This window comes from Diorhabda carinulata, chromosome 5 (genome assembly GCF_026250575.1).
Source record: "Diorhabda carinulata isolate Delta chromosome 5, icDioCari1.1, whole genome shotgun sequence".
NCBI classification, from domain to species: domain Eukaryota; kingdom Metazoa; phylum Arthropoda; class Insecta; order Coleoptera; family Chrysomelidae; genus Diorhabda; species Diorhabda carinulata.
The window spans coordinates 25,919,365-25,944,782 of record NC_079464.1 but is presented as its reverse complement, the minus strand read 5'-3'; the positions used below and the strand labels follow the sequence as shown (position 1 = coordinate 25,944,782).

The following is a 25,418-nucleotide window of genomic DNA, read 5'->3' as shown; positions in this document are numbered from 1 at the left end:
ATTTTCAAAGCTTAGACCCTTAGAATACAGAAGATTCTGTGACGTAGCATCTAAACTAGCCGAATGGAACGAGTTATTATACTGGAATTATTTCTGAAACTTTAAACATTTTCTCGAAACTACATATGATATTCTTTTTAATAATAAAACAGATTTTTGTTTGTGTATTGGCGAAAGCCACGTATCACTAGATGGCGCTGAATCTAGCTTCTACAGCTGTGAACAACAATACAATCTGTAAAATTGTTTGATGCTGCTTAATTTTTTTTTTTAAGTGTTTTCAGTGATTTTGCTAAGGTTTTCTCTATTTTTGTAATTTCCGTTAATTTCTAAAAGTATTTGTGTGGTTAGAACAAAAAGTTGTGTTTAAGAATTGACCTAAAAATCACGAAAATCCAAGTAATCCTTTTTAACATCAAGAAATATATTGGAGTCGGAAGCAGACCCCTAAAAAAATGTGAAATTAATCTGAATGATGTAATTAAACATATACAAACAAGTACGGGAGGAAGGGACTTGAATATCTACTCGAAACTACCAAAACACAAAAAACGTGCGCAAGAGTTTTATTAGTCAGTAGAATGGGATTTTAACAAGCAGTACATTTTTATATCAAAAAAGCACTTTGAAGAGGTATATTATTTTACCTATTAGACTAAAATTTCAAAAAACACTTTCTATTGTTTATAAAACAACAAAACTATTTCGTATTTTGGCTTTATTGTTCACATTTGTTGAAGTTTGAAAGAAAATCAACAGATGCAACCCATTTCGTACTTTTCGCGAATAGAATTTTATCATATCATATCAAATTATTTTTTCTTAAATCTTTTCTCTTTATTTGTATGCATACCAGTTCAATAGTAACACACACAATACATATTTTTCTCACAGAAGCGGAGATTAATATTTTTTAAATTTTGCCAATTTTGTAAAGCTTTTTTTGACCACTTGGTTATAGGCAATTTTTCTAAAAGTATCCAATGATAACACTTGTATTACTCATTACTATTTCACATTTCTTTTGTTCGAACCATTCTTAAAAACATCAGCCGGTATGTACTAGATCAGTCTGCGCCCCATTCTTGTTGGTGGTTTTAAACCAGTAGATAAATTATTTGAAAATGCCTTTCCACGACTTATAAAAATTTCGTCTTGCCAAAATTTATTAGAGTGTATCTCCCTCATTGATCTATGTTTCATCCAAACAAAATAAATTTCTTCTTTGGTTTCTCATTTCTTTTATAGTCCTTAGGTAATTTCTTCTCCTTACTACAATATTGTTTCTATTCAAAGAGACTTTGTGGAATGTTTTATTCAACGAAAACCTTTATTTTAAAAGTTTCCATAGTTTAGAGTAATCCTTTTCAGCTCGAACTGTGACAATAACTTTGTCTACTGTCGGAAATTCTTTTCTAAAGAAGAACGCATGTACTTTCCTTCCAAGTTTTTTTTAGATGATTTTCTATTTGAAATTTACGTGCTGTTTGAAACTCGCCACATTTCTCTTTGATAATTCTGTAAATCGTAGATTTCTTAACACCAAGCGTATTACTCAGTACTACTAACTAATTCCACTAGGTCAAAAATACTTCTACAAAAATATTTGTAAATGATTTAAAATATTAAGACATTTGAATATTAATGTTAGACAGATTTTTCGGCGTTTACGCGGCCCTTACAAATTTTTCATAATCACACTAGAATTAAAACAAAACAATATTTCTAAGTTTTTTCGATATGATACGATTAAGTAATTAAGTAATTATTACACTGTCCAAACTTGTTTCTATTGTTCTGTGAAGTTTACAATTATAAAAGACCAATAATAACCTGAAAACTGAAAATTTTTAACTATACGAAGCTTTGAATCGTACATAAACGTAGACTATAATTAGATATTTTTATATGCAATATTTTATTTAAAATATATATTTAATTTTGACTTTATTATTAAATAGTAACACGTTTTGTAAAGGTTTTTATTATAATTAAATGATTATCATGTTACTTTTAAACTGCGATTTGTCTACTTTTCACTTAGACAACAGTACTGTCAAAAGCAGATTACATAATCGAAATATAGATGGCAGTAGCAACTATTAAGAAACTTGCACCTACGTGTATGTAACTATTTAAGGTAGATACGTAACAAATATTTTTGAAATCATACTTACCTGGCGTAGGGGTTACCGTGATCACGAAGGCGGTTCCCCCAGGATGAGGCCTTCTCATTGCACTATGGATTAGGCTGACTCCTGCGATTATCCCTAATGCGGATAACTCGGGCGCGTAATTTTTGGTAGTCGGGACTGCGTACGCGCTGTCCCGATCCGTTTTTCAATAAAGCATAGTATATAATAATAATTTAGTATCGTTGTAAATATCGATAATAGAATAGTGAGTGAGCTTAGAGTGCAATGAAATATTCGGAAACAAACTCTCGAGTTGGGTGGGTGTATACATACAGATGGGCTTATTGAAGAACTATTTAAGAAAATTCTTTGTTCATTATTAAACATTTCACAAAATACTTTGTACAGAAGTACGAACCGTTGTTGTGTAGATACTGGTCACGTAACAATCCTCGTTGGATGCGTGAATCCCACACTAAATATCCCGAATAACTGAATGTGGCTGGAATAATACATTACAATCACATTTTAAAAAAAATCATTACTAGAAATTTTCAGACAATAACAATATCCCAAACGACAATATTTGGCTTCAACAAGATGGTGCCCCATCTCACTATGGGTGTGTTGTGAGGTAACCCTAAATAATTGTTTTCCAGAAGATGGACTGTAAGGCGTCACTTAAAAAACATCGTTTATGAAACAAAACCTGCCAATATTCAGGATTTGGAAGATGTATTATCATAGAGATAAGAATTGAGCAGGGATGTTGCAAAATGTATTGCAAAGTTCTAAAAATCGCGTGGCTTGTTGTATGAATGAACAACATTTTGAGCATCTGCTGTAATCGCTTTTACTGTATGTTTTCTAAAATTCGTAATTTTTCTACTTCACAAATGTGGATCTACTTCTAACATGTCAAAAGCATTTAAAGATGTGTCTTCAGTTGTAGGTTTTCTGCGCAATGATTTGTATAAATATTTTACTGCACCTTGTACACAAAATTTGATAAAAATCGTACAAGCCGTTTCCGAGACAATTGACAGTTCCCGTTAAAGAAAAGAAAATAAAAAAAAATGTAGATGTTGTTTCTGGTGTACAAAAATATACACAATATAATTATTTGACCTTGCAAAACACGTTGAACATTACAACTTCCAGATGATTAAAATAGTTCTTTATAAAATACTAATCCACTTGAAGATAGACTTTCATATTTTAATAATGAAGATATATATATACTCATATTTAAGGTGGTTTTTGCACCTTCAAAAACAAGATTTTTGGCTGTAAAGAATGTGTATAAAATAGAGATAATTCATGATTATGCTTGACAAGTATGAATATTGTGGTAGATGACTTCATGAAACTACTAGTATTGATAGAATTTTTAAAATCACGGATAATGAACAAAAACCCACCAAACTTGTACCACATAAAATCATAGTTCTTTTCTATGATTTGATTAATTGTGCTTTATTGATTAAAATGGGCCGATCCCGGAGGTACTGCAATACCGGGCCAACCCGCGACGGAGGTGGAGCAAGCCCCTTAACCCTCCATCAATTTCCAAAAATCAGTTTAATATACTGGCCCCGCATGCGGGGCGTATCAGATATTAAGCTGATAAGAACAGATACTACACTTTGATCTTAGCCAGAGGCCGAGAAGCGATAAAGTTATATTGTTCCATGATAGTTATTATGAGCAACAATCAAAAATATGTCGGTATATGGTACTTGAAAACGTGGATTGCCATCTAGCGTTAATTTATATAAACGAACAAAAATAAAAGAGATCTTATATCTTTAAATTTAGTAAATTATAAATGATAATATTCTTTACACAAGTATCTATTATGTCATCAATTCTAATATTTTATCTTTTATGCATAGATTTCGAATGTAATAAATAAATATTCTTCGTTTTATTATGGCATGAAAACCCATTGTCATCTAGTATTCTGATATGGAAGCAAACAAAGATGAAATTAGTGTCGAGAATCATAAACAGAAATCTGTTTGCTCATAAGAAGGTCCTAACTAAAGGTGGCGCCACATTAGTAAATTTTGAAGGAAGCGCCAACTATTATTTACGCTTTGGACTTTTCACACAATGCATTTGATGAAATTTTCAATAATGAACTATGATAATAAATTTTATCTACGAATGTTGCATCTACCCAGAATACGTCTGCTTGATTTAACTATGTTCTATTGTCTTAAACATAAATAAATTCGAGTCAAACCTGTCAACATTGTTTTTGTGTGTTTAGATTTCTTAGTATTTCAATATTATATGTAACTTTATGTTGAAGAACCACCTAAAAATGAATATAGAAAATGAAAGTGACTTTTCATTAACACCAACATAAATTAGAGAAGCTGCTGAAGTTGCCTCATTGACTTTATTGACGAAAAAGTCAAAGAATGTATATGGCATAAGGGATTATTAAGAACTATAAATAAATATCACCCTCTCGTAACAATATGTCTATTAGATTGTGGAAAAAATACACATCCAATCGACTCTGTTTTATTTATCTATAACTATTATCAACATTCCTTATATGTATTCATGATGTAAAGACTACAAGGTGTGCACCAGTTATTTTTTGATGAACCACTCTTATAATGAGCGTATCAAAAAAAGGAATTAATAGGATTTATATTTTATTCGATTAATAAAGCAGAACATAATTGACCATAAATTCCTCGTTATTAATATAGGGAACTATTTCATTTAAAACGAAACGTAATCAAAAAAATCTATGATTTCAAAATAAACAAAAATGATGAGAGCACTTACTGATTAATGAACCAGATATTAAATAAAATTTAATAGCATACAATATGATTGTCTATTAGTCTATGGAAAAAATACACGGCCAATCGAATCTGTTTTATTTATTACTATTATCCACATTCCTTATAAGTAATGAACTTGTGGATAAAATATAAAAGAAAAACCCAACTAGAACTTTATCTACAGGTTAATATTTATGAGTATTTACCACTGTGTTAAATAGTAGAAAAAGCCGTGGTATTTACCACCTTTAGCCTTCAGTAACTGTCTTTCTAGGAAACAGTGCTGATTGGCTACTTATATTATGCTATCTCTTTTGAAGTATCTGTCCTTTTCATGTGACCAGTCCCTTAGTTATTTTTTTATGAACTACTTTTATAATGAGCGTATCAAGAAGGAATTAATAGGATTTATATTTTCGATTAATAAAGCAGAACATAATTGACCTTAAATTCCTCGTTATTAATGTAGGGAACTATTTCATTTAAAACGAAACGAAAATATTATGAATCATTCAACATACCTACGCCTATGTGGTACTTTATTCACTGTTGCCAGCTATTTGTGTAATAATTTATAACTTCTTTCTAACCTTAATGTGTGAAATTCAAAATTGATATGTCTGTTTATACATGTTTGAATTGTAATAATTTTAAAGTTTATAGTACACAAGCATCATTAACTAGACACCTAAAGGAAGTACATGGGGTTTTTGATTTACGTATTCAAAGTTATCCAATCGATACGTTTGATTACAAATGTTTAGAAGGATGTTCCACATCTTATAAAAATGCTAAAGATTTAAGGCAACATTTAGTCCAAAAACATACTATTTTAATGGATCAAGCAATTTTCGAATTCGAAGAAGAGGATGGTAAAAATGTTATTCATATTCTACAAATGTGTTAAGTTTTGAATTTTACAGATTTCTTAAATTGGATGTCAAATATAAACAGTAATCCTAAGCAACAATATTCCATTACTGAAGAGCAAGATAAAAATGAACATTTACAAATAAAACATTATTCGTGTTTGTATACAGAAACTACTGATAATGGAAGGACACAAATCAAAAACAGTAAATTACAAACTTTGTGTACTAGTGAAATAATCGTTATTAAAAATTCAAGAACTAAACTTATCGTTGTTACCTGTTTCAAAACACACTATGGACATCCTAAAACCGCGGAATATATAAAAAGTCCTGTTAATTATGTAACAAGAAGGGCAATACAGTTAACTAGCAAAATGCCTGAAAGGTAACTTACATATCATGTTTCAACATCTTAGTTGGTATTAAATTTTAGGTTAATAAATATATCTGATGAAATTCCGATGAATGTAACTAAAAAACAATTAAAAGGTGATACTAAAAGTACAAAGAGAAAACAATGTCAAAATAAGGTCACTCAAGATAATGTTCTCACAGAGCAGTCTAATTGGGTAAGTAACTTATTAGAGCCAGTATACAGTAGACCATACATAATTTAAGAAAGTCTAGGAGCGAGTTTGTTATACCTACCAAGCATGAAGCAAGCAAGGTCGCAGTGGCCACAGCTACAATCTAGTGCGAATAATGTGATAATTTTATGAATTAAAAAAGTATTTTAGGAAAGCTGCAGTTTAGATAGGTCAAAGTATACTGTTATAGCTATTTATAAAGGAAACTACTGACGATTATCATAGTTCAAAAGTGATGCTAAAAATTCTTAAAAGTTTTATTTACATTTATTATTTCAAAAATTAAAAAAAAAATTATTTATATTTATTATTTATACTTTGAAAACGAATGGATCATACTAAATCGTTTCTGGTATTTGGACACATCGCAGGAGACTTTTGCTATAAACAATGCTTCATATGCTCCGTGACTCTTGATTCCATGGAGGAACTCCACAGCGGAACACCAAAACTTGGTCCCACTAAGTTTTCATTCGGCATTATAGAGAGGAAACAAAACACACCCAATGAACGCAAGTGCTCGAACTTAAATGACTGAATATCCGCGCGTGCGGTACGCGGGAGGTAGTTTTTTGGTGTTAAATATTTATTTTTGTTAAAGGAATATCGAAGTTTTTTTATGGTTATTATATTTAAACCTATAAATTTTACTTAAAGATTTCGGTCTTCATCTCTATCATTTATAGATTTTTCGTTCTTATGAACATAAACCATTTCTAAAAATTCTCTTTTTCGTGTATTATATTCCGTTCCTAGTTATTTTGAATCTTTATAATTGAATTTATGTTTTTTTGATATTTCGTGGTTCCGTTACTGCAGGTTTATTTTTTTCTATCCTCTTGATAACCTTTTAGACTATTTTCTGAATACTGAGATGTCTGCCCTATTTAGAGAGCGCCACAATGAATTTTATAACAAAAGAGACGTCAAATCTAGGCGATTTAGTAACAATAATATATGAAAGGTCAAAGAAATAAGTACTTGAAGAAAATTAATAGTGTATTTTGACATATCTAAACGCAGCTTTTTTAGTTCATAAAATTATCACTCCTGAGTGTAACGACAGAACATACCCCTCTAAGAAGAAATTCAAACTTAGTTGTTATTCAGTAGAAACAACATAGCGGATTTTCGATGCCAGTGCCCTCGAAATTTGATGGCAGAACTAATCTATTTTCGCGGTTCATTTAAATTTATAACAAAGAATATCTACTGTTTTCTATGTTATTTATTTCCATCCAATTCCGATTTCGCAGTTTCCTGGATTCAGGATAAAAAATAAAAACACCTTAGAACTGTGACACGTTTATTTACAAAATAATATTTGCCTATATTTTCAACTAAAGGAAAGCTAGTGGACATGATTACCAATATCACTTTTAAAATAAGAACAAAATACAATTTTTCTAACAAACAAATTTGAAAAGTGTAATTCGTAAATAAATACTAACCAGAAATAAATATTTAATAAAAAATTACAGAAAAGAGCTTTTAATTATTCAATTATTTCCTATAAGATCCTTCGTTGTCTAGGGCTATGTTCCCCAGCTGACTGTAAAACAAATTCTCATTGATATAAGACGAATGACACATTGACAATAATGAAACATTAACAGTAATGACACATTTTATTACACCAACGTTACGGTTGGTAGATGGCAGAAATAAATTTGTGTTGCCAAAATTTACATACAAGTAAACTTTGTTTTTGGTATGTTCTGTGAGTGTAACTAGGGCCCCGCGACGGCCCTTAGCAATGTGTGATCTGGCATCCACTGGCTCTTAGACTAATATTGTATTAAATAATTCTGGGATAACTATAGTAATAATATGTTCAATTTTTAGGAATACTATGATAATAACACGGTCAGTACACTTGATAAACATAATACTAATAAAAAGAAATGTGATAAAACATCTTTAAAGAAAGACATAATTTGTTTGCTGCAAGAATTGAGTGGAAACGATTTCGAAAAATATGACATAAATACATTAAATAATGTAAAAGAGACTCTGCGAGAATGTTGTAGCTTTTTGAATAGTTATGAAATACCCGAGGAACCACAGTCTACAGTTGATGATTCTGCAATCCCACAATACCCATTTCCTCCCTCATTATTATGGTTTTCAGAAAAAGATAATTGATATTTTAATATAGTTAATAGATTCTACTTTCGTTAACATTTTAATAAATTCTATAATCTTGATATTCTCCCATACTGTAATCATTTTTTAGCTATTTCTTTTTTAACATGGTTTTAAATGAGATTTCTTTGAATTCAGTACATATGGATATTCCAACTCGTTAACAACAAGTCATACTAATTTGGAATTTCCGGAATTTATACTGTTTACACCATCACTACACCAATACTCACAATTACACTGTTTGAAATGTGCCCAATAATAAATTGTTGGATGCATATGAAAGCATTGAAATTGCAAGATGTAAGAGTAGCTAGCTTAAATAGGGACAAAGGGCCAATTCCTTACAGCCTACTCCATAGTTTGGTGGTCCAGGAATGAATGTGAAGATTCCCGCCAAGGAGGTTTTCCCGATGGAATTAATTTGCGCGGGAGTTTTATTAGTGGGAAAATTTAATATAAAACAAGTAGGTCAAGTCATTAGATTTTACGAGGACCGTTTTTTTCGACCTCCGATCGCTACGGGGGCATGCGCTGTAGGCGACTGCGAAGCTCTCGCACTACACATTCCGACTTTGTTGTCATTCAGGCGTCAGTCGGCGTGATGCTACAGCCACGTAAACATGTCCGCCATTATAGATGCTCCCACCAAGAGTGATTCATTTTTTACAGGCTCAACGCCTATGTATGGAGAAAACTTCATGAGTGATGGTGTCAAAAGTTGAAAGATGGCCGTAATGATGTACATGATGGAGAATGCCAAGGACGCAAATCTGTAGTTTCAAGTTACCTGGTTTAACGAGTTGACAGAATGGTTAAAGAAAACCGCAGATTCGCCATTTCTGCTTTGTTTACGGTATTTCCGGAAGTTTCAAGGTCTGTTTGGTTCTCTATTATTACTGAACGATTAGGCTACATTGGCGGCAACTTTCTTTGAAGAGGGTATTGAAAAGCTTGTCCACAGATATGACAAATGTCTCAATCTCTTCGGTGGTTATGTAGAAAAGTAACCATAAGTGTACCAATGTTGTGGTAATAAAATTATTGTTTTATATGAACTTGTCTTTTATTTATAGTCTATCGGAGGTTGAAACCAAAACGGCCCTCATAGTTTACCTTCAGTCTCTGAGGACGATAACTTGGTTATCGAAACGCGCGTCAGACAGTGTAATCGTGAGTGGTGGTGTAAACAGTGTATTCAGTATCAAGTCATACGGTTTGACATACATATAATCCATGAAGGTTTTTGTAATTTTTGAATGATTTTGTTAATAATACATCTTTTCAGTTAATTTTGTCATTTTTATTAAGGTCATTTAGATATATTCTAGACTTTCACAGTAACTCTTAAGTACGGCAGCTAGAGAGACTCCCGTAACCGTTTCATACTCCCCTCAGTTTTAGAGCGTATTTTTATGCGTAGAATTGATTTTTTGATGGTGCGGAGCCCAAATCTGTTCCGAGTAATTTGTTGTAACAATTTAATTGTTTACTTATGTTTCAAATAAAAAAGATTTGTTTTAAAAAGATCCACAAAAAAGATTTCTACAATTTTTTGCAAAAAATCAATATTTAAAAATTTATAATCAATATAATTCAAAATTGACACTTTCTCACTCTATCAGTTATTACTCGGTTAAAGTTTAAGCTTCAAAATGAGATGTGGTAGACCTCAAAATTTTTGAAAAACTATAAGTTATACAAAAAAATTGATAGGGAACAAAAAGTTGATATTTTTTTAACAAATATTTCGATTCTTTTAAATTTTTTATAACTTTTAAAATAACTGACATATGAACTTACAAATCGTACCTTAATGTATGACTGATACCATTTTCGAACCCTTCAAACATTGCCCTCTAAAAAATAGAGGGCTAAAGAAATTTAATACGTTTATAAATAAGTTTCCTCAGTGTTTAAACAGAACCTGTTCACAGATCAGGACTTAATAGTAAATAGATCTTCGCCCATGGTAGAATGTGAAGCTTGTATGTCTGGATCACTCCAGGTTACACTGGTGTCATCCACAAATAAATTGAATTTACCTTTATTCGTAAGTCTGTGACATCATTAATGAATACCAAAAAAAAAAAGAATTAGACCAGTTGTTTTCTACATTCAAGGTAAGATACGAACCATTTCAAAGGAACACCTCGGATACCATGATACTCTAGTTTGTTAATCAAAATTTCATGATCAATACAATCGAAGGCCTTAGTGAAATCACAAAAAACTGATGCCGTATAAAATTTATTAATAAGTGAAGTATATATTTCATTAAGAAGCGTTATTAGTGCATTTATTAGGTAGGAAAACCAAATTGTTGAACTATCCAAGAGTTGTTCAATAAGTTTGATACCCTTTTTATAAAAAGAATCGTTAAGCTTTTCAAAACAGCCATAAACTGTCGGCATCACCTCTTCATAGGTGGAGAATCTATGACCACCGAACCATTTTTTCAAGTCTGTGAACATAAAATAATCCGAGGGGCTAAGACTGGCGAATAGGGTGCATGAGGTAGTAATTCAAATTTTAATTTATCAATTTTGGCGATTGACTTTCCGTTTGCCGTTACAAAATAAAAACATTGAAATGCATAAGACTATTAGACAATTAATAGTTGCCGTTTGCCAATCGGTTTGACGTTGGTGACTTTCAACATAAACGAATTTTATCTTTTCCCGGCCGTTCGTAGCAATAGAAAAAACCAATCACATCCATTTGCGATTGTCACGTGATTTTGATGTATGATGTTAAGGTTATTTATCTTTCTGTTTGTTTGTTTATGGTGGTCTTTTGGCTTTACTTGTTCTCTCAAATTTTTCTAAGTATATTAGATTAGTGTACTATCTAATTTATTTAGAGATTTAGTTTCGATGAATTTTGAATAATAATCAATCTCCAAGAGATAGTTTTTACGGTTAAATTGATAGACATCTATCCTAACCTAATTGGTTCCTTAGAATTTGAGTTTCTAAAATTCAACTATGTATAACAGTTATTTACAAGTTCTTCTATCCCAGACTTAATTTTTGACCAAAGCCTCCCTTGTCCTAAGTTGACACTTTAAGGTACCCAAGTGATTGGGTACCTAAAATTAAGTCAAGCATCTCTTTCCTCAAATAAGTTGGTACGACAACTTTGTTGCTTTTAAACAGCACGTCATTTACACTAATAATTGCCTCCCTGTGAACCGGATACTTTTGTAATTCCTCATTTAATTTATCTTTATTTTATGCCAATCCCATTTCACTAATTTTAAGAGATACTTTCATACTTTAACGTCTCAGTAACTGTAACTTAATTATCAACATTCTTTGGAGACGTAATGGAGCATTAATTAAAGATTTTTTACAAATAAATGCTAATGGTTTGTGGTCATTCTCTACTAGAAATATTTTACCATAAATGAATTTTTGAAATCTGGTACATCCAAAAACAACTAACGCCATTTCCTTCTCAATTTGAGCTTAAACTTTCGCAGTTTCGGTTAAAACTCTAGAGCTGTACAGGAAATATTTTGGCATTCAAAAATTCTTAACCAATGCAACATGGAAAGTGGTTCTACTCACCTCCCTCCTGTCCTATCGACTCGATAAAAATTAAAACCAGTAAAACAACTGAAAAAAAATTATCATTCAACTGTATTTTCCTGCATACTGATGTCATCTTTTAACAAACTGCTTGTCATATCAGCATCTTCGTCGTCTTCTTCGTCCGCTTCCATTTCAAATAACTTAATTTTTTTCTTATTTTCAGATAACACTATACACACTCTTCTACTACCTGAAACGGCGAAAGTAGACGCCGCCATTTCAATATTTCTGAATAATTTTGGATTAAAGTGAGATCCATTAGAATTGGGTAAAATAGTTTTACTAATATCTGCTTTTATATCGATTTCCACCAATTTTTCCATAGCCGAAGATAGAGGAAATTGCAATAAAGTAGCAGATTTGTAACCAGAATTTTCTTGCAACAATAACGACAAAATGCTGCCTGAATAGAATGATACATCTAATATTTGATATATCTCGGCAGTGTCTTCAGATAATTGGGTAAAATAAAATTTACCACATCTGGCTTGACACATAGAATCAGTCAAATGTACTTGGAGTACATAAATGTTGCTACTCGGTTGTAGGAAAGTGAATAGTATCATTTCATTACTGACGTTTATCGCTGACATTCGCAATGGTCCTTCACCAAAATTGAAACAATCGAAAGTGTGTATAGGAGTGAAATGTTTTTTTAGAGTTACTTTAGGCGCATCGAAAATTTCACATATTCTAACTGCCAAATCTTTAAACTGATGAATTAATGACGTCGTTTTATAATGTTGTAATATACTGGGATGGTTTTGAATGCATTCGTTTTCAGAGAGGAATGTTGTCCAATCGTTACCATCCATATTTGGTATTATCACTAGAGGGGCGTCTGTTAGATATTGTCCTAAACGTTCCATTATGAAACCTTTGGTATTCTGGCCATCTTTATTACCTTAAAACAAAAAAAAACTGTTAAAATTTGTATTAGAGATACTACTTACTGTAACTATTGAAAAAATCATTTAGTGCCAAGGCAAATATGGTACTTAAAATTGCTATATTTTTTCTATGATACATTTTTTGGATATAAACTGTACCTATCGAGTAATCGCTTCAAACTATAATCAAATTGAAGTTTAAACATTTCTTAATAAGAATATAGATTAGTGCCATTTCTATTTTAGTGACAAATGCCTGGCACTATACTTTTATATTATTTCGAACCTTATAACTATTGCTATTCATATAGCAAGGCTAGCCAAGCTTTGACTATTTTGGGGTAAAGAGGGAAAGACTCATGTACATTTTCTATAGACTTAACCCTTGAACGGGCATGGTATCATATATGATACCATCTGTTCAATATTTTTTTTAAAAATCGGCGGTAAACCTTTGGACCTGGTTCTTTCTCTCAGGGCAAGGGAATTTCAATGTGAATGTTTTGGTCATATTTCCAATGAAAGTTATAACAGCACTGCTGTTTAAGTGTCTTTCTCAGGTATACTGTGAACAGGTAAGTTTTGGGGCATTTTTAAAAGTACCTTACTATACTTCATGCATGCTACCGAGAGAGAAATTTAACATTAGAAAAAGATGCATGGAGACGCTGTCTAAACTTAATGCAAACATTGAGTGTCTCAGTTATTGAACTAGTTAGAGTATTTCCTATTAATTATTGTTATAAAAGTGCAAAAAGTGCTTCGAAACAATAATAATGAAGGTGTGTTTTTTATGTGGTTGTGCTAATAATTTGAAAGACATTGATGAAAATCATTTTGAAAAGGCACGTATTTCGTGAGCAAAGACATAAGTGTCACGATATTAATTTTCCTACAACGATGGATGATGCTGGATATCATCCTGAGTATTATGGAAAATTCGTGATATTAAAAAGAAAAGATAAAGAATAATACGAGATGATACTGCAGTGTGAAATGAAAGTACTATCAAAAGGAAATGAGGAATTGAAAGTACTTGTCGTCCATAGGTGGAATATGAGTCCCAATCCAACACCGCAAAAGGCATAAGAACAAGAAGTGAAGAATTAACTGAAGTTACAATGATGTTTTGATATGTAAGAGAATTCTTACCGATGTGATCAAAATTTTGCAAAAATTCTGTAATGTAAGCTAAATCTTGTTGGGCTATTTTGTGTATCTCAGAAGGAATAGCTTCATCCATCAAAAATAGAATAGCGCCATATAACCATCTAAAGAAAGCTTTGTAGTTTATCACAGAATGATTAATAATTTGCTGCATCTCCCCAGCTTTTATTAAAAATGCACCACTGGATTGTATGGCTGCTGTTATTTGCTCTTCTTTCAAACCAATTATCTAAAATCATAAAAATATCATTGCAGAGATATATTAAATATTTCCTTCCAATAACAAATATAACTTCCTCATATATACAATGAATGAGAAAAATGAATCAAAATTATAGTTTGTCCACCTATAAATTTAATGATACTTATTCCTATTACCAACTTTTATATTATTTGAGAGTAAGTTATGAAAAAATAGTTAAATGCATGCAAAGTGATTACTTTTAATACTCATTTTCCTCACCACTTCTAATTATGGAGAAATTGATGTCCTATTTGAGCACAAGAAAATAAAAGAACTAGTAGGAATGACAAAACAAAGCCCTTAGACTTACAAACAACAACAATGTAGGTATATCGGAATTAGGCAACCTAAACAACATATGGGGAGTTTATATACAAGAATTATTTTTAGACATAATGCCAGACCACCAGAAATATGAAAGACAAGATAACAGTCCTCCTATATTGAAACAAGAAGTGGAGAAAGCCTTCCGAAATGCTAAAAATGGGAAAGCTTCTGGACTGGATGACACACACAGAAATCATAAAACTAACTGAGGAGAAGAATCTGAAACATTATCATTAAATTATTCAATCAGATATATGAAAGTGGACACATTCCACAAGATTGGCTTACGTCAGTTTTCATATCCCCCTCTCAAAGACAAACAAAGCCAAGAAATGTGGTGATTTTAGACTTATTGTTTAATGTCGCACATGCTAAAGCTGTTTCTAAAAATTATTCACCAATGCACCTACAAAAAATATGAATAAGACATTAGCGATGAACAGTTTGGTTTCCATAATGGATTTGCGACACATGAAGCATTGATCAGTTCCATTACACTACTACAAAAATACTGAGACAAGCAGAAGGAACTCTTCTTGTTTTATTGATAACGAAAAAAAAATTATCAGAGAACATTCCAATATATTTGTCATTTTTGTTGTATATCTTGGCTAACAAAAAATAATTATCTAACTTACCTGGTATTTGTGTTCTAGCCTTGCCATTCCTCGCAACTCAGCCAAGTGGTAAGTTAAATTTTGGCCAAATTTGGTGACATTTTTTAGTAACAACTTTTGTATATTTGCATAACTCATCTCTATGGTTTGACCAAATTTTTCCAATCCTTTTTTAGTTAGATCTGTTATTAAAAACTCTTCTAATTCAGGTGAACATATTCCAAACATTAATAAATCAAGAAAATCGGCTGTAACACCACCTTCTGGAACTTTCTTAGCATATTTGGATAGTTTATGATCAATTTCTAATAAGAAACTTTCCCATGTTTCTGTGATGTTTGTTATGGTGTTTGTTAAATATTTCACCAAGTCTACTAACTTAACATACTTTATGCCCGCACAAAAAAATTCTTCAGTATGAGTTTTAAAAATCTGGGCATTTATTACAACCACCCTTATATTAAAATCTGTATCCTTGACAGTGACAAATATTTTACTTAGATCCTCATTAATTTGCACATTTTCTACACAACAAGAAGTTCCTAAATATTCATTTATATTTAAAACTGCACATGTGAAACACCCAAACACTCTAATGTGTACGTAACCATCTTTGGTACCAACTAATAATAAATTAAGTTCGCTTTGATCTTGCAAAAAATTAGTTTCTTTTGTATCTTCAACATTTGAGCCATCCAATGTAGCATTAGGAACAGGATCCTTTAAATATAATTTTGAAAGATCCTAAAATAAATTTATATTACAAATGGTGTGTTGGGTTGAGAACTCAATAAAAAGCTTTTTAAGACTTTTTTGAAACGTTTTGATCCTTTATTTGATCTTTATCAAGGCTCGGTGCTAGATGTATTATCGATAGATTCGAAAAACACTAGTGGAGATGTCATTCTTGATGTTATTGATTTAAGCGTGTTAAAAAAACTCCTAGATACCATTTGTATCTGACTGACAACCTATCCTGTGTTTTCAAATCTATCTACAATACAAATAGGACACAGTCCTGATAAAGATCAAATAAAGAATCAAAACGTTTCAAGCAACTCTTGACAGTTTTATTTTGAGTCCTCAACTAGAGTTGCCACTTTGTTTCATTAATCAAAGTACATTTGTTGTTTGTGATATGTAAGAAAAGTACATAGTATCAAAATAGAGTACAAGTTACAACATATTTTTTGTTGGTTTTTAGTATTAAATTAGTAACTCCAATGAACAATTGTACAGCATCTTTACAGTCTCTATTTGAATTAAAGTAAATAAGTAATTCATTTTTTACCAAATTCAGGAAATCTGTGTTTCTTTTGTCTCATCATTTGTTATTAGTAACAGAAAAAACTCTTTTGGTGAATGACATAGCAGGAAAAGAGTAGAAGTGAAATCACTTTATACAAGTTTAAAAAATTATTATTACTCTTATTAAATAATTCTGCAAACCCCATGTCTGATTATAAAGTAGGTTTAATAAAGCGATTTCTCCATAAAGATGTCAAATAAAGTATTTTTGTGTACTTTAAAGTTACCATAAAATATAGAGTACAATTACCTACACTATTGTACAATACTTTATATAAAGCAGGGGTGGCAACCCTATCCTCAATTCAACTCCATTCATAATTTCGTACTAATAATAAAGTTACTAACAACAAAATTTCGATTTTTATCTTCATACTTACTATGTACTTCATGTAATTTTTAGGAGGTTCTTCTTTTATTAGTGTAAATGTATTTTGAACTTTGTTTTCAATTTTTTCTTGAACCCATGATAGAGTAGTGATTTCTGCGCCTACATCTTTATCAACCAGTGTCTTCTTATTTTCAACGCCGATTAAAAAGACTTCACCTACAATAGTACTACTTCAGTACATAAAATAGTTAATGGGGAATATATATACCTACCTGAATTGTATCCTATAGCTAAAACTTTTCCATCTGGCCTCCAAGCAATTGCTTTAACTTGTAAGTTTTCTTTGGGAGGACTCAAACTCCAAGCTTTCGTCCACGACAACCTATTTAACGAAACTTCTCCTGAAAAGTATTAAATTCACTTGCAATATTTAAAAAAAAAATTGAGTTTAAACCTTTTATATTAGAAAGAGCTACAAGATCCATACGATCACTCCATGTCATCAAATTTATTTCAACCGGTACATTTTTATCTTCTAATTGTTTAATTGTATGAAATACAGACATTTCAATCTTCTATTGTTCTAAATTTCAAATTTGCTGATTGTTAAGGTTAAGTTTACTTCTCGTTTGCGCAGTACACCGTTAAGTTCAAATTGACTCTTATTCTTTTATTTCTCTCAATTGAGTTGAGTAGTAAACTTTGTGATAAAGGTAGTTATTGAAAAATTTGAAGTAGAGATATAAGGGAATAAGAAGAATCCGCATGAAAAGAAAAATTTCCTCTGTGAAATCAATGAAAAAATATGCATTATATTTATTTATTAATACCTTAAACTCTATGGTGTTTCTCATTTCGTCGGCAGACCTCAAACTCCATAGCACCAAATTTCACAGTAGACATAAAAAACTTAATGATGGAAAAAATAGAACGAAGACTTCATCTGCGTTTTTTAATAAAGGATAGAATAGTGGCCAGATATCAAATTAAGAAAAAATAATTTTAAAAAAATAGTTCAAGTAAATTAACATCAATTTATAAAATGTATTAGTGAATCATGAATATTCATTCTGTGTCACGCAAATCTGCCTTAAAGGAATAAAAAATGATTAACATTTATAAATAATTTTTTGCATTGATGAATCTTTTTATAAAAACAATTACTTTTGATACTTCTCTGGACTATCGGTGGTTATCGGAAATTTAAAACTCACGCCACTGAGATACCAACTATAGAAATGACAATAAGTGACACAAACAGAAGCCGACTTGATAAATAAGGTTAATTCCACTTCTATATAAACATAAATTTTGAAGTTAAATAAAAATTGAAAATCGTCAATATGGACAATCTAGAAGCAAATATTATGGACAAGTCTATGAGATCGGTGTTTGGTAAGCTCAAAATAGAAAAAATTGTATCTCAACTAAATGTTATAATTTTTTAGTGGGTAATATACCATATGAGGCCACGGAAGAAAAATTAAAAGATATCTTCGGTGAAGTAGGACAAGTATTATCTTTCAAGTAAGTAATTACATAAATCGTGGATTTTGTTTAACCTTTAAATTTTTTAAGGCTTGTATTTGACCGTGAAACTGGAAAACCAAAAGGTTATGGTTTCTGTGAATATAGAGATCAAGAAACCGCCTTGAGTGCAATGAGAAATTTAAATGGGTATGAAATTGGAGGTAGAAATTTGAGAGTTGATAATGCTTGTACTGAAAAATCTAGAATGGAAATGCAGAATCTTCTTAATCAGCCACCAGTAGAAAATCCTTATGGTGAGCCTATACAAGCTGAAAAAGCTCCAGAAGCTATAAGTAAGGCAGTAGCTTCTCTTCCTCCAGAACAAATGTTTGAGCTAATGAAACAGATGAAAACTACTATACAGGTATATTATATATTTATTACTGGTTTTTGCCTATCACATAATACATTCATTATATGTGAAAATAATACTCTTTCATATTGTCGAGTGAAGGTCGAAATGGTGTCTTACAAACCAAAAATAATAGTATCTGTTATTTGTTTATATTTTACCATGAGTATGAAAAGTGAACACTTGAAAGTACCAGCTTATTTGTTTATTATTCTTTAGCTGTGAATTATTTGTACAGTGTTTATGATTGTATTGTGGTTCAGTACCAGTTAACCTTGTGTTAATGTGCTGTCCTCCATACTTTTATGGCCAAGACATCTTTTTGTGAAGTTCTTTTACTAATTGTTTTCATTCTTGCAAATTAAGACTTCTAAGTTTTAAAATCGGTAAAACAGGTGCATTAGTCGCGAGTCTGTGTAGTCTAAGCAAAAGTACCTGCAGCATTGTCGCCAAATTAAAAATATCTCAACGTACTGTGGACTACGTTGTGAAAAAAATGCATCCAACAGGAGTTTTGGTGATATAAAACTTTAAGGGTGTCTAATTGTCTAATATGTAATTATTTGCTGTTTATGGTGATGAATAAGGTCTATCATGTTATGTTGGTGTGGTGTAATTTTTTATGTTTTGTATATTTTTTCAGAATAATCCAACAGAAGCAAGGCAAATGTTGCTGCAGAATCCTCAGTTAGCTTATGCTCTTCTTCAGGCTCAAGTTGTGATGAAAATTATCGATCCACATACCGCTGCTGTAATATTACAACAACTATTGTTTATCATATTATCTACTATTAAATTTTGTAGAGTTTACTGCATCCTGTTAATCAAGTTCCCGCGACACTAATGCCAGGTGATAAAAATGTTCCTGTTCAAGTACCAATTAGTAATCAATATAGAGAACCTCCAGTCCAGCCTCCTAGACAAGATTACCAACCTGTACCACCTACTCCAATGTTACCAGCTCAAACTCCAGTATTCACAGGACAGGATGTTGATTTAAGATCTCTGAATGCAGCACCAGATCCAAGAATGAGGCAAATGAGTGATCAAGATATGAGACAGATGCCAGGTCCCATTCAAAATCCATTACCGCCAACATTAGCTGAAAAGTAAGTTGAATATGATGTTGTTTTCTTCTATTAAAAACTTTTAATTCTATAGTGTAGCAAAGTTGGGAGATGCAAAAACTGAGGGGTATGTTTATATTTTAATTTGAATCTATTTCTCAGCATGTAATGGTTTCTTTTATTTGCTTCCATTTCCATGTAGGGTTAGGTTACGTTCAACAACAGTTAATTTGAATTGGAATGTTAAATTGATCCATTCACTAACATTCATGATTTACGAAACTTTACATTTCATCAAACACATTCGACATTTTATTGCATAACAATTTGTGTTTTCTAATATTAATTATAGTAGTGTTTTACCACAAAGATGCGATTTATTTGAAATACTTTTATTTAAAATCTTCTTTAACTTTAATTTACGGTCCTTGGAGAACCAGGACCTTCTCAACAATCGACTGTCAATCCTTTCTGTCCTGAGGATGGTGCCTTCAACGTCGAACTCCTATCTAGATCAGGTCCACATAAATGTCCTCCAATCAGTCGCCTTCCGTCTAGAAACTCCATATATGATTCTGCGCGGGTATCAATCAGAAGGCATCCTCTCCACGTGTCTCAGCCACCTCAGGCGCGCTCTCCGTATGATCGCCACCAAATCTGTCTCAGCTCAGCATTCCTCCGGATCCTCCACGTACCGTTCTCGCAAACAGAACGAAAAATCTTTTGTAGGTACTGACATTCCCAGCAGTTAAAAATCAGCTCACTTGTCGTCGTCATAGTCCATGTCTCGCGTCCGTATGTGACTACGGGACGGATTATTGTCTTGTAAATTGTGAACTTTGACCTTCGTGAGAGCCCTCTAAACTTGAGCACTCTCTGGACTGCTCAGAATCATCTGGTTACATCATTATCTTCAGTAATAATGGCCCAATATATTTGAATTTGTGGCATACAGGGAAGTGATGTTCTCTGACTTGGAACATGATTTGAGAAGTTGGGATTCTCCTTGAGGTTCTCATGTACATAGTTTTCTGTTTAATGATTTTGAGTCCTCTTGCTTCAGCTGAAAGAAAAAGTTGAAATGGTTTGTGCCATGATGTTAACATCATCCGCATAGGCCAGGTGCTATGTGAACCTAATGCAAATAGTTCCTCCAGGATTCGTTGGGATACTCCTTGCTGCACCTTCCAGTGTGAAACTGAAGAGTGTTGTCTGTAGTACAAATCGCAAAATATCTATGTCGTATCTGGCATTGAATCCCTTTTAATAAAAGCATTTTGTATTTTATTTGAAATTCTTTTCTAGGTGTATTTTATATTTTTAAAAGGGTTATACCAACCAACCACAAGAGATGTGTAACCCATAACTAAGATTTGATCCCAACATGGGATAATTAATACCGGAAACTACATGGTGTGGCTATGGCATGACTAAATGTCTGACTGTTTGTAATTACTGTGCAAGGTCACTTGAAACATTTGAAATTTACTGGTAAATCTCCATTTAGTCCTTAACTTAACTCGGAATTCATATTAGAATTGCATAACAGATATTTCAAAAGTCCAAATAACCATAAATGAAGCATTAAGAAAACTGGGATTGGCAGTCATGAACGAAATTGAAATTCAGTTGTTGGTTAAATACGCTAAAATTCCCAGACCCATAGTTGAGGCCATTAGGACCGTGGGAAGTAACAATGAGACATATTATGGATGTTTGCAATCTGAATTAATAATATTAGCTTTATTTAAAATGGGCAATTAAGTATATCATGGTATGTTGATTGAAATAATAAAATAAACCATTCGAAATATTTTCTAAAACTATAATTTAGAATATCCATGATTCAAAGACAAGCTGCTTTTGCGTTTGGACGTCCACTCAATAGCTTTCAGGACTTCAAGGGCGCTTAAGAAAAGGTGAGTGATGTTCCTAGAGGTATGGAGATCTTGCATTTTGGTCCAGGAATGCCCAGACTAGCTCCTTGCTTCGAACCATGTTTGTACCAGAGAGATACATTTAGAGCTTGCAGAAGTTTTTTGTTGATCCATGATTGGCGGTCGTTAATTACCATTATTTCGAATGGGATATCATACATGTTATATCCTGGGTTTTGTGAACTTCATTACTGTAAATTTCAAAAGAAAGGCTGTTAGAACAAAAAGTTGTGTCATGCATATTTGAATTTCATGTATTGTGATAAATCATTTGCTTTTTTTATCCAGAATGGTTCTTAAGAAAGGCATATACAGTATGATATGTGGTATTTATATACTTTCTCTACTTTATAGCTTTGTAAGAGATCCGAGGGCTGCAACTGGTTTTCCTGTTGATCCAAGACAAGCACGGATGGATCCACGACAAAAAAATATTGGTAAATATTCGTTTGGTTCTCTTCGTATTCAGTGTAGAATCTACATAATTCGGATTTAAAATTAAAACATACTTTCGATTAGATATTTGTAAAAGAAAATAATGTTTTAGATAATTTGGTAGCAATTTTATATCTGTATTTTTAGTACCACCTACAAATCAAGTTACAGTTTCTGCTCCTCTTACAAGACCGGTGGTTCCTCCTCAGCCTGCCGCAATTGCTAGGCCTGTGGTTCCTGCTCCGATTATAGCAGCACCTACTCCAGCTCCAAATACTAGTCCTGGGGCACAAAATCCAGGAGCTTCTGACCAAGAAAAAGTAAATATATTTATTTAATTTTATATTTAGACTAATTGAGAATTCTAGAAAAATTTTTTATTTCAAATGGAAAGTATAATGATTAACAATATAATTTCTTTTTTTTCAGGCCGCTCTCATTATGCAAGTGTTGCAGTTATCTGATGAACAAATAGCAATGCTGCCACCTGAACAGAGAAACAGTATTTTGGTTTTAAAAGAACAAATAGCTAAAAGTGCACATACTCGTTAATATTATTACATTATTTTCTAATATATGACTTTTGTGTGTATTTTTTTTATTATCAGAACACATATATCTCCTCCTAAACATTTAATCAAGCAATTACAATCCTTCTGTGATTCTTCAGAAATCGCTTAACATCTTGAAAGAACTCTAGATGTTATACTTGCTGTTTCAATTAACAAAACCCATCAAAATCGTGTTAAAAACATTCTTTAATTTATCATGTATTGTGGTATTGATATCATACTGTTCCAATCCATATTTGTGTCGTTGCGGTAGTAGTTAGCTATATTTTTGTAGATAAAATAGTCCATTTAATGAATTTTTGTAACTACGACTTATTATTACGAAGTTTGGTATCTTGAAACTCCCCTAATTTCTCGTTTTATAAATCAAGGTATAGAATTTTTTCGATCTAAGAAAGTAACTAGCCTCCAGCTAACGAGGCTCCCGCTTAAACTTGCAGCTTCAAGGCAAAGATAATAACAACGGTGGAATGATTCCAGATGTAACATCATTTTCATAAAATCTCTTCCCTAGTATGAAGCAGATCGTTGACACACAAAATCCTCCACAACACCCCAGCAATTACCAAGAGTACGTGGAAATTCTTTCGTACTTTAGCCAACAATTTGATCAACGATTCCAAGATTTTAAAAGCATATTGATTGTGGTACAGTTCGTCAACTCTCCCTTTGTAGAGATCGATGCAGAAGATTTTTCAGCTTGTGTTGTAAAACATTTTGGTGGAGATCAGGCTTTCAGAATGACCTGTATCTAAAATCCCTCTATGTCACTGAAAATCTCTGGTCCCCAAAGAAAAGTATCCAATTGTGATTCAAGTTGCATTGAGATTGAAAACTATGTTCACTTCTACATACTTGTGCCAAGCATATTTTTACAATTACCAACATACTCTCCAAACTTCAAGAAAATACTTGAAGGCCAAAAAGAGTTCCACTGCTCTCATTGAAATGAACATTTAAACTTTTTTTGTTAGACTTCCTATATATTTTGATTAATACTAGAAATAAATGTTGGTTTGTATTAAACTGTTTTAAATTCCATTTTGTATACTTTCTTTGGCCCAATATTCTTAGGTAGCTCAATAAAAGGTTTATAAATGCTAGGATGTCTCACTAACTCAAAAGTTTGGCGACCACTGTTTTATATCATAAGATATTATACAGAATTTAAAACAAATTTTATGTGGCAAAAAAAATCATAAGATTAAATCTCTTATCAAACGGTTACTGATAAATATATGTATTTGTATATTAAATAATATTTTTGTCAATCGGATGGTCAAAGTTTTCGAAAGGAAACAGTAATTACCTTTACAGGAAATTGATATTCGAATTAATTTCGCACCAATATAATAATTAGTTAATAAGTGTTATTTGAAAATCTTATTCCTGTAATCTAAACAATTAAATCTTGTCGATAACAATCATGATAACAATTTTTATAAAATAACCTTGAATGTTATTTCTAAAATTTTTAATTGGCAGATTGTAAGCGATTAGGCGTTAATTAATGAGAAATTATGAGCGTTCGGTGGTCCGAATGACCACAAAAGAGGAAAAAGGGTGAAAGATGCGGTTAATCGGGCATTTTTTTTAATCTACTGAAAACGGAACAATCTTAACACACCGCTGTTTATGTGATAACGAAACTATAAAGGCACATACTTATTTTAAAAATTTCCCAGCCTCAACACTTAATCACTGACAATAGAACAGGGGTGGACTTCACCAAACGAATATTTTTAGATGACATTTATTCCGATAGTCTTTATTTGTTCGATTGAACGATGAAAAAACTTTTTTACTGAAAATACCTTATTCTTATGTTTTTTAAGTTGCCGAATCGAAATATGATGCTTAAAAAGCTGTATCACCCACCATTTATTCAAATTTTATAGTTACATTTATGAAATCAAGCAACATTTTTAGAATTTAACAGCTTTTTTATAGTTAAAATAAAATTGAAAAAATAGGTCTAATGAACCTGAATGATCCATAAAGACCGACTCCATATCTATCTAGGGGTATTTAATGAATGAAGATGATGTTGGTAGTACTGCTGCAACACATGCTAAACAGCTGATGTTTAGTTTAGTGTCAACCTAACCTCAGTTTCCGTTTCCTGTATGTACATGTGCTCAGTGCAATGCCTAATCGGAGTTGTAAAAACTCTGCTGACAGTTTTTGTTATATTTGTGGTGAGTTTGTTATTATAAAACACCAAAGAAACATTACAGACTTTGTAAAAAAGGTTTATCTAGCATACTTTGGAACTGAACTTGGAGATCAGGATAAATCTTGGGCGCCGCATAAGATTTGGTATGTATGTGTTGAAGACCTTAGAAAATGGTCAAAAAAAGAGCAAAAACACTTCAAATTTGCTGTTCCTATGATATGGAGGTAACCAAGAAATCATTTTGATGACAGTTACTTTTGCAGTGTTGATGTTACTGGTCATAACCCTAACCTTCCGTCCGCTATCCGACCAGTAGGGCACGG

General features: G+C 32.0%; 3 protein-coding genes, 1 long non-coding RNA gene and 2 other non-coding genes across 9 annotated transcripts; 3 read left to right on the top strand and 3 right to left on the bottom strand.

The window, feature by feature from the left end:
• The first annotated feature begins 2,169 nt into the window (after positions 1-2,169).
• Positions 2,170-2,333, top strand: LOC130894671 (U1 spliceosomal RNA). Its single transcript, XR_009059367.1, has one exon. It is a non-coding gene; the product is annotated as a U1 spliceosomal RNA (small nuclear RNA).
• Positions 2,334-3,618: 1,285 nt separating this feature from the next.
• Positions 3,619-3,810, bottom strand: LOC130894672 (U2 spliceosomal RNA). The gene has a single exon (XR_009059368.1). It is a non-coding gene; the product is annotated as a U2 spliceosomal RNA (small nuclear RNA).
• A 1,570-nt stretch (positions 3,811-5,380) lies between these two features.
• On the top strand, positions 5,381-9,838 carry LOC130893806 (uncharacterized). 2 transcript variants are annotated; one of them, XM_057800199.1, is made up of 5 exons: positions 5,396-5,476; positions 5,599-5,814; positions 5,866-6,199; positions 6,248-6,383; positions 8,247-9,838. In XM_057800199.1, the coding sequence occupies exons 1-5, from the start codon at positions 5,446-5,448 to the stop codon at positions 8,544-8,546; spliced, it is 1,017 nt and encodes a 338-aa protein (XP_057656182.1). In that variant the 5' UTR covers positions 5,396-5,445; the 3' UTR covers positions 8,547-9,838. The 2 variants fall into 2 exon arrangements, with proteins under 2 accessions (XP_057656181.1, XP_057656182.1); XM_057800198.1 differs by having other exon boundaries at positions 5,381-5,814.
• LOC130893804 (anaphase-promoting complex subunit 4) lies at positions 7,694-18,273 on the bottom strand. 2 transcript variants are annotated; one of them, XR_009059250.1, is made up of 7 exons: positions 17,481-18,273; positions 17,299-17,427; positions 17,076-17,242; positions 15,409-16,131; positions 14,185-14,428; positions 12,119-13,046; positions 7,694-7,953 (listed from the first exon to the last, which is right to left on the bottom strand). XR_009059250.1 is itself a non-coding variant. In XM_057800194.1 (6 exons), exons 1-6 carry the CDS (start codon positions 17,590-17,592, stop codon positions 12,181-12,183), a joined length of 2,241 nt encoding a protein of 746 aa, XP_057656177.1. In that variant the 5' UTR covers positions 17,593-18,205; the 3' UTR covers positions 7,694-12,180. The 2 variants fall into 2 exon arrangements, 1 of the variants encoding a protein (XP_057656177.1); XM_057800194.1 differs by having other exon boundaries at positions 7,694-13,046; positions 17,481-18,205.
• Positions 18,235-22,924, top strand: LOC130893805 (cleavage stimulation factor subunit 2). Of its 2 annotated transcripts, XM_057800196.1 has the most exons (9): positions 18,235-18,421; positions 18,475-18,553; positions 18,605-18,920; positions 19,552-19,659; positions 19,713-20,017; positions 20,070-20,102; positions 22,267-22,349; positions 22,495-22,667; positions 22,777-22,924. In XM_057800196.1, exons 1-9 carry the CDS (start codon positions 18,370-18,372, stop codon positions 22,897-22,899), a joined length of 1,272 nt encoding a protein of 423 aa, XP_057656179.1. In that variant the 5' UTR covers positions 18,235-18,369; the 3' UTR covers positions 22,900-22,924. The 2 variants fall into 2 exon arrangements, with proteins under 2 accessions (XP_057656179.1, XP_057656180.1); XM_057800197.1 differs by lacking the exon at positions 20,070-20,102 and having other exon boundaries at positions 18,236-18,421.
• On the bottom strand, positions 21,789-24,273 carry LOC130893807 (uncharacterized). Its single transcript, XR_009059251.1, has 2 exons — positions 24,229-24,273; positions 21,789-22,103 (listed from the first exon to the last, which is right to left on the bottom strand). It is a non-coding gene; the product is annotated as an uncharacterized LOC130893807 (long non-coding RNA).
• Between the last annotated feature and the right edge of the window lie 1,145 nt (positions 24,274-25,418).

Excerpts from the sequence above, each read along its gene's own strand:
- LOC130893804 (XM_057800194.1), bottom strand. The coding sequence starts at position 17,592 with ATGTCTGTATTTCATACAATTAAACAATTAGAAGATAAAAATGTACCG. Across the intron at positions 17,428-17,480 it reads AGCTCTTTCTAATATAAAAG|GAGAAGTTTCGTTAAATAGG; the intron begins GTTTAAACTCAA and ends AATACTTTTCAG. Across the intron at positions 14,429-15,408 it reads GGCTAGAACACAAATACCAG|ATAATTGGTTTGAAAGAAGA; the intron begins GTAAGTTAGATA and ends TTATGATTTTAG.
- LOC130893806 (XM_057800198.1), top strand. The coding sequence starts at position 5,559 with ATGTCTGTTTATACATGTTTGAATTGTAATAATTTTAAAGTTTATAGT. Across the intron at positions 5,815-5,865 it reads CGAATTCGAAGAAGAGGATG|ATTTCTTAAATTGGATGTCA; the intron begins GTAAAAATGTTA and ends TGAATTTTACAG. Across the intron at positions 6,200-6,247 it reads ACTAGCAAAATGCCTGAAAG|GTTAATAAATATATCTGATG; the intron begins GTAACTTACATA and ends ATTAAATTTTAG.
- LOC130893805 (XM_057800196.1), top strand. The coding sequence starts at position 18,370 with ATGGACAATCTAGAAGCAAATATTATGGACAAGTCTATGAGATCGGTG. Across the intron at positions 18,554-18,604 it reads GGACAAGTATTATCTTTCAA|GCTTGTATTTGACCGTGAAA; the intron begins GTAAGTAATTAC and ends AAATTTTTTAAG. Across the intron at positions 20,018-20,069 it reads CCGCCAACATTAGCTGAAAA|TGTAGCAAAGTTGGGAGATG; the intron begins GTAAGTTGAATA and ends TTAATTCTATAG.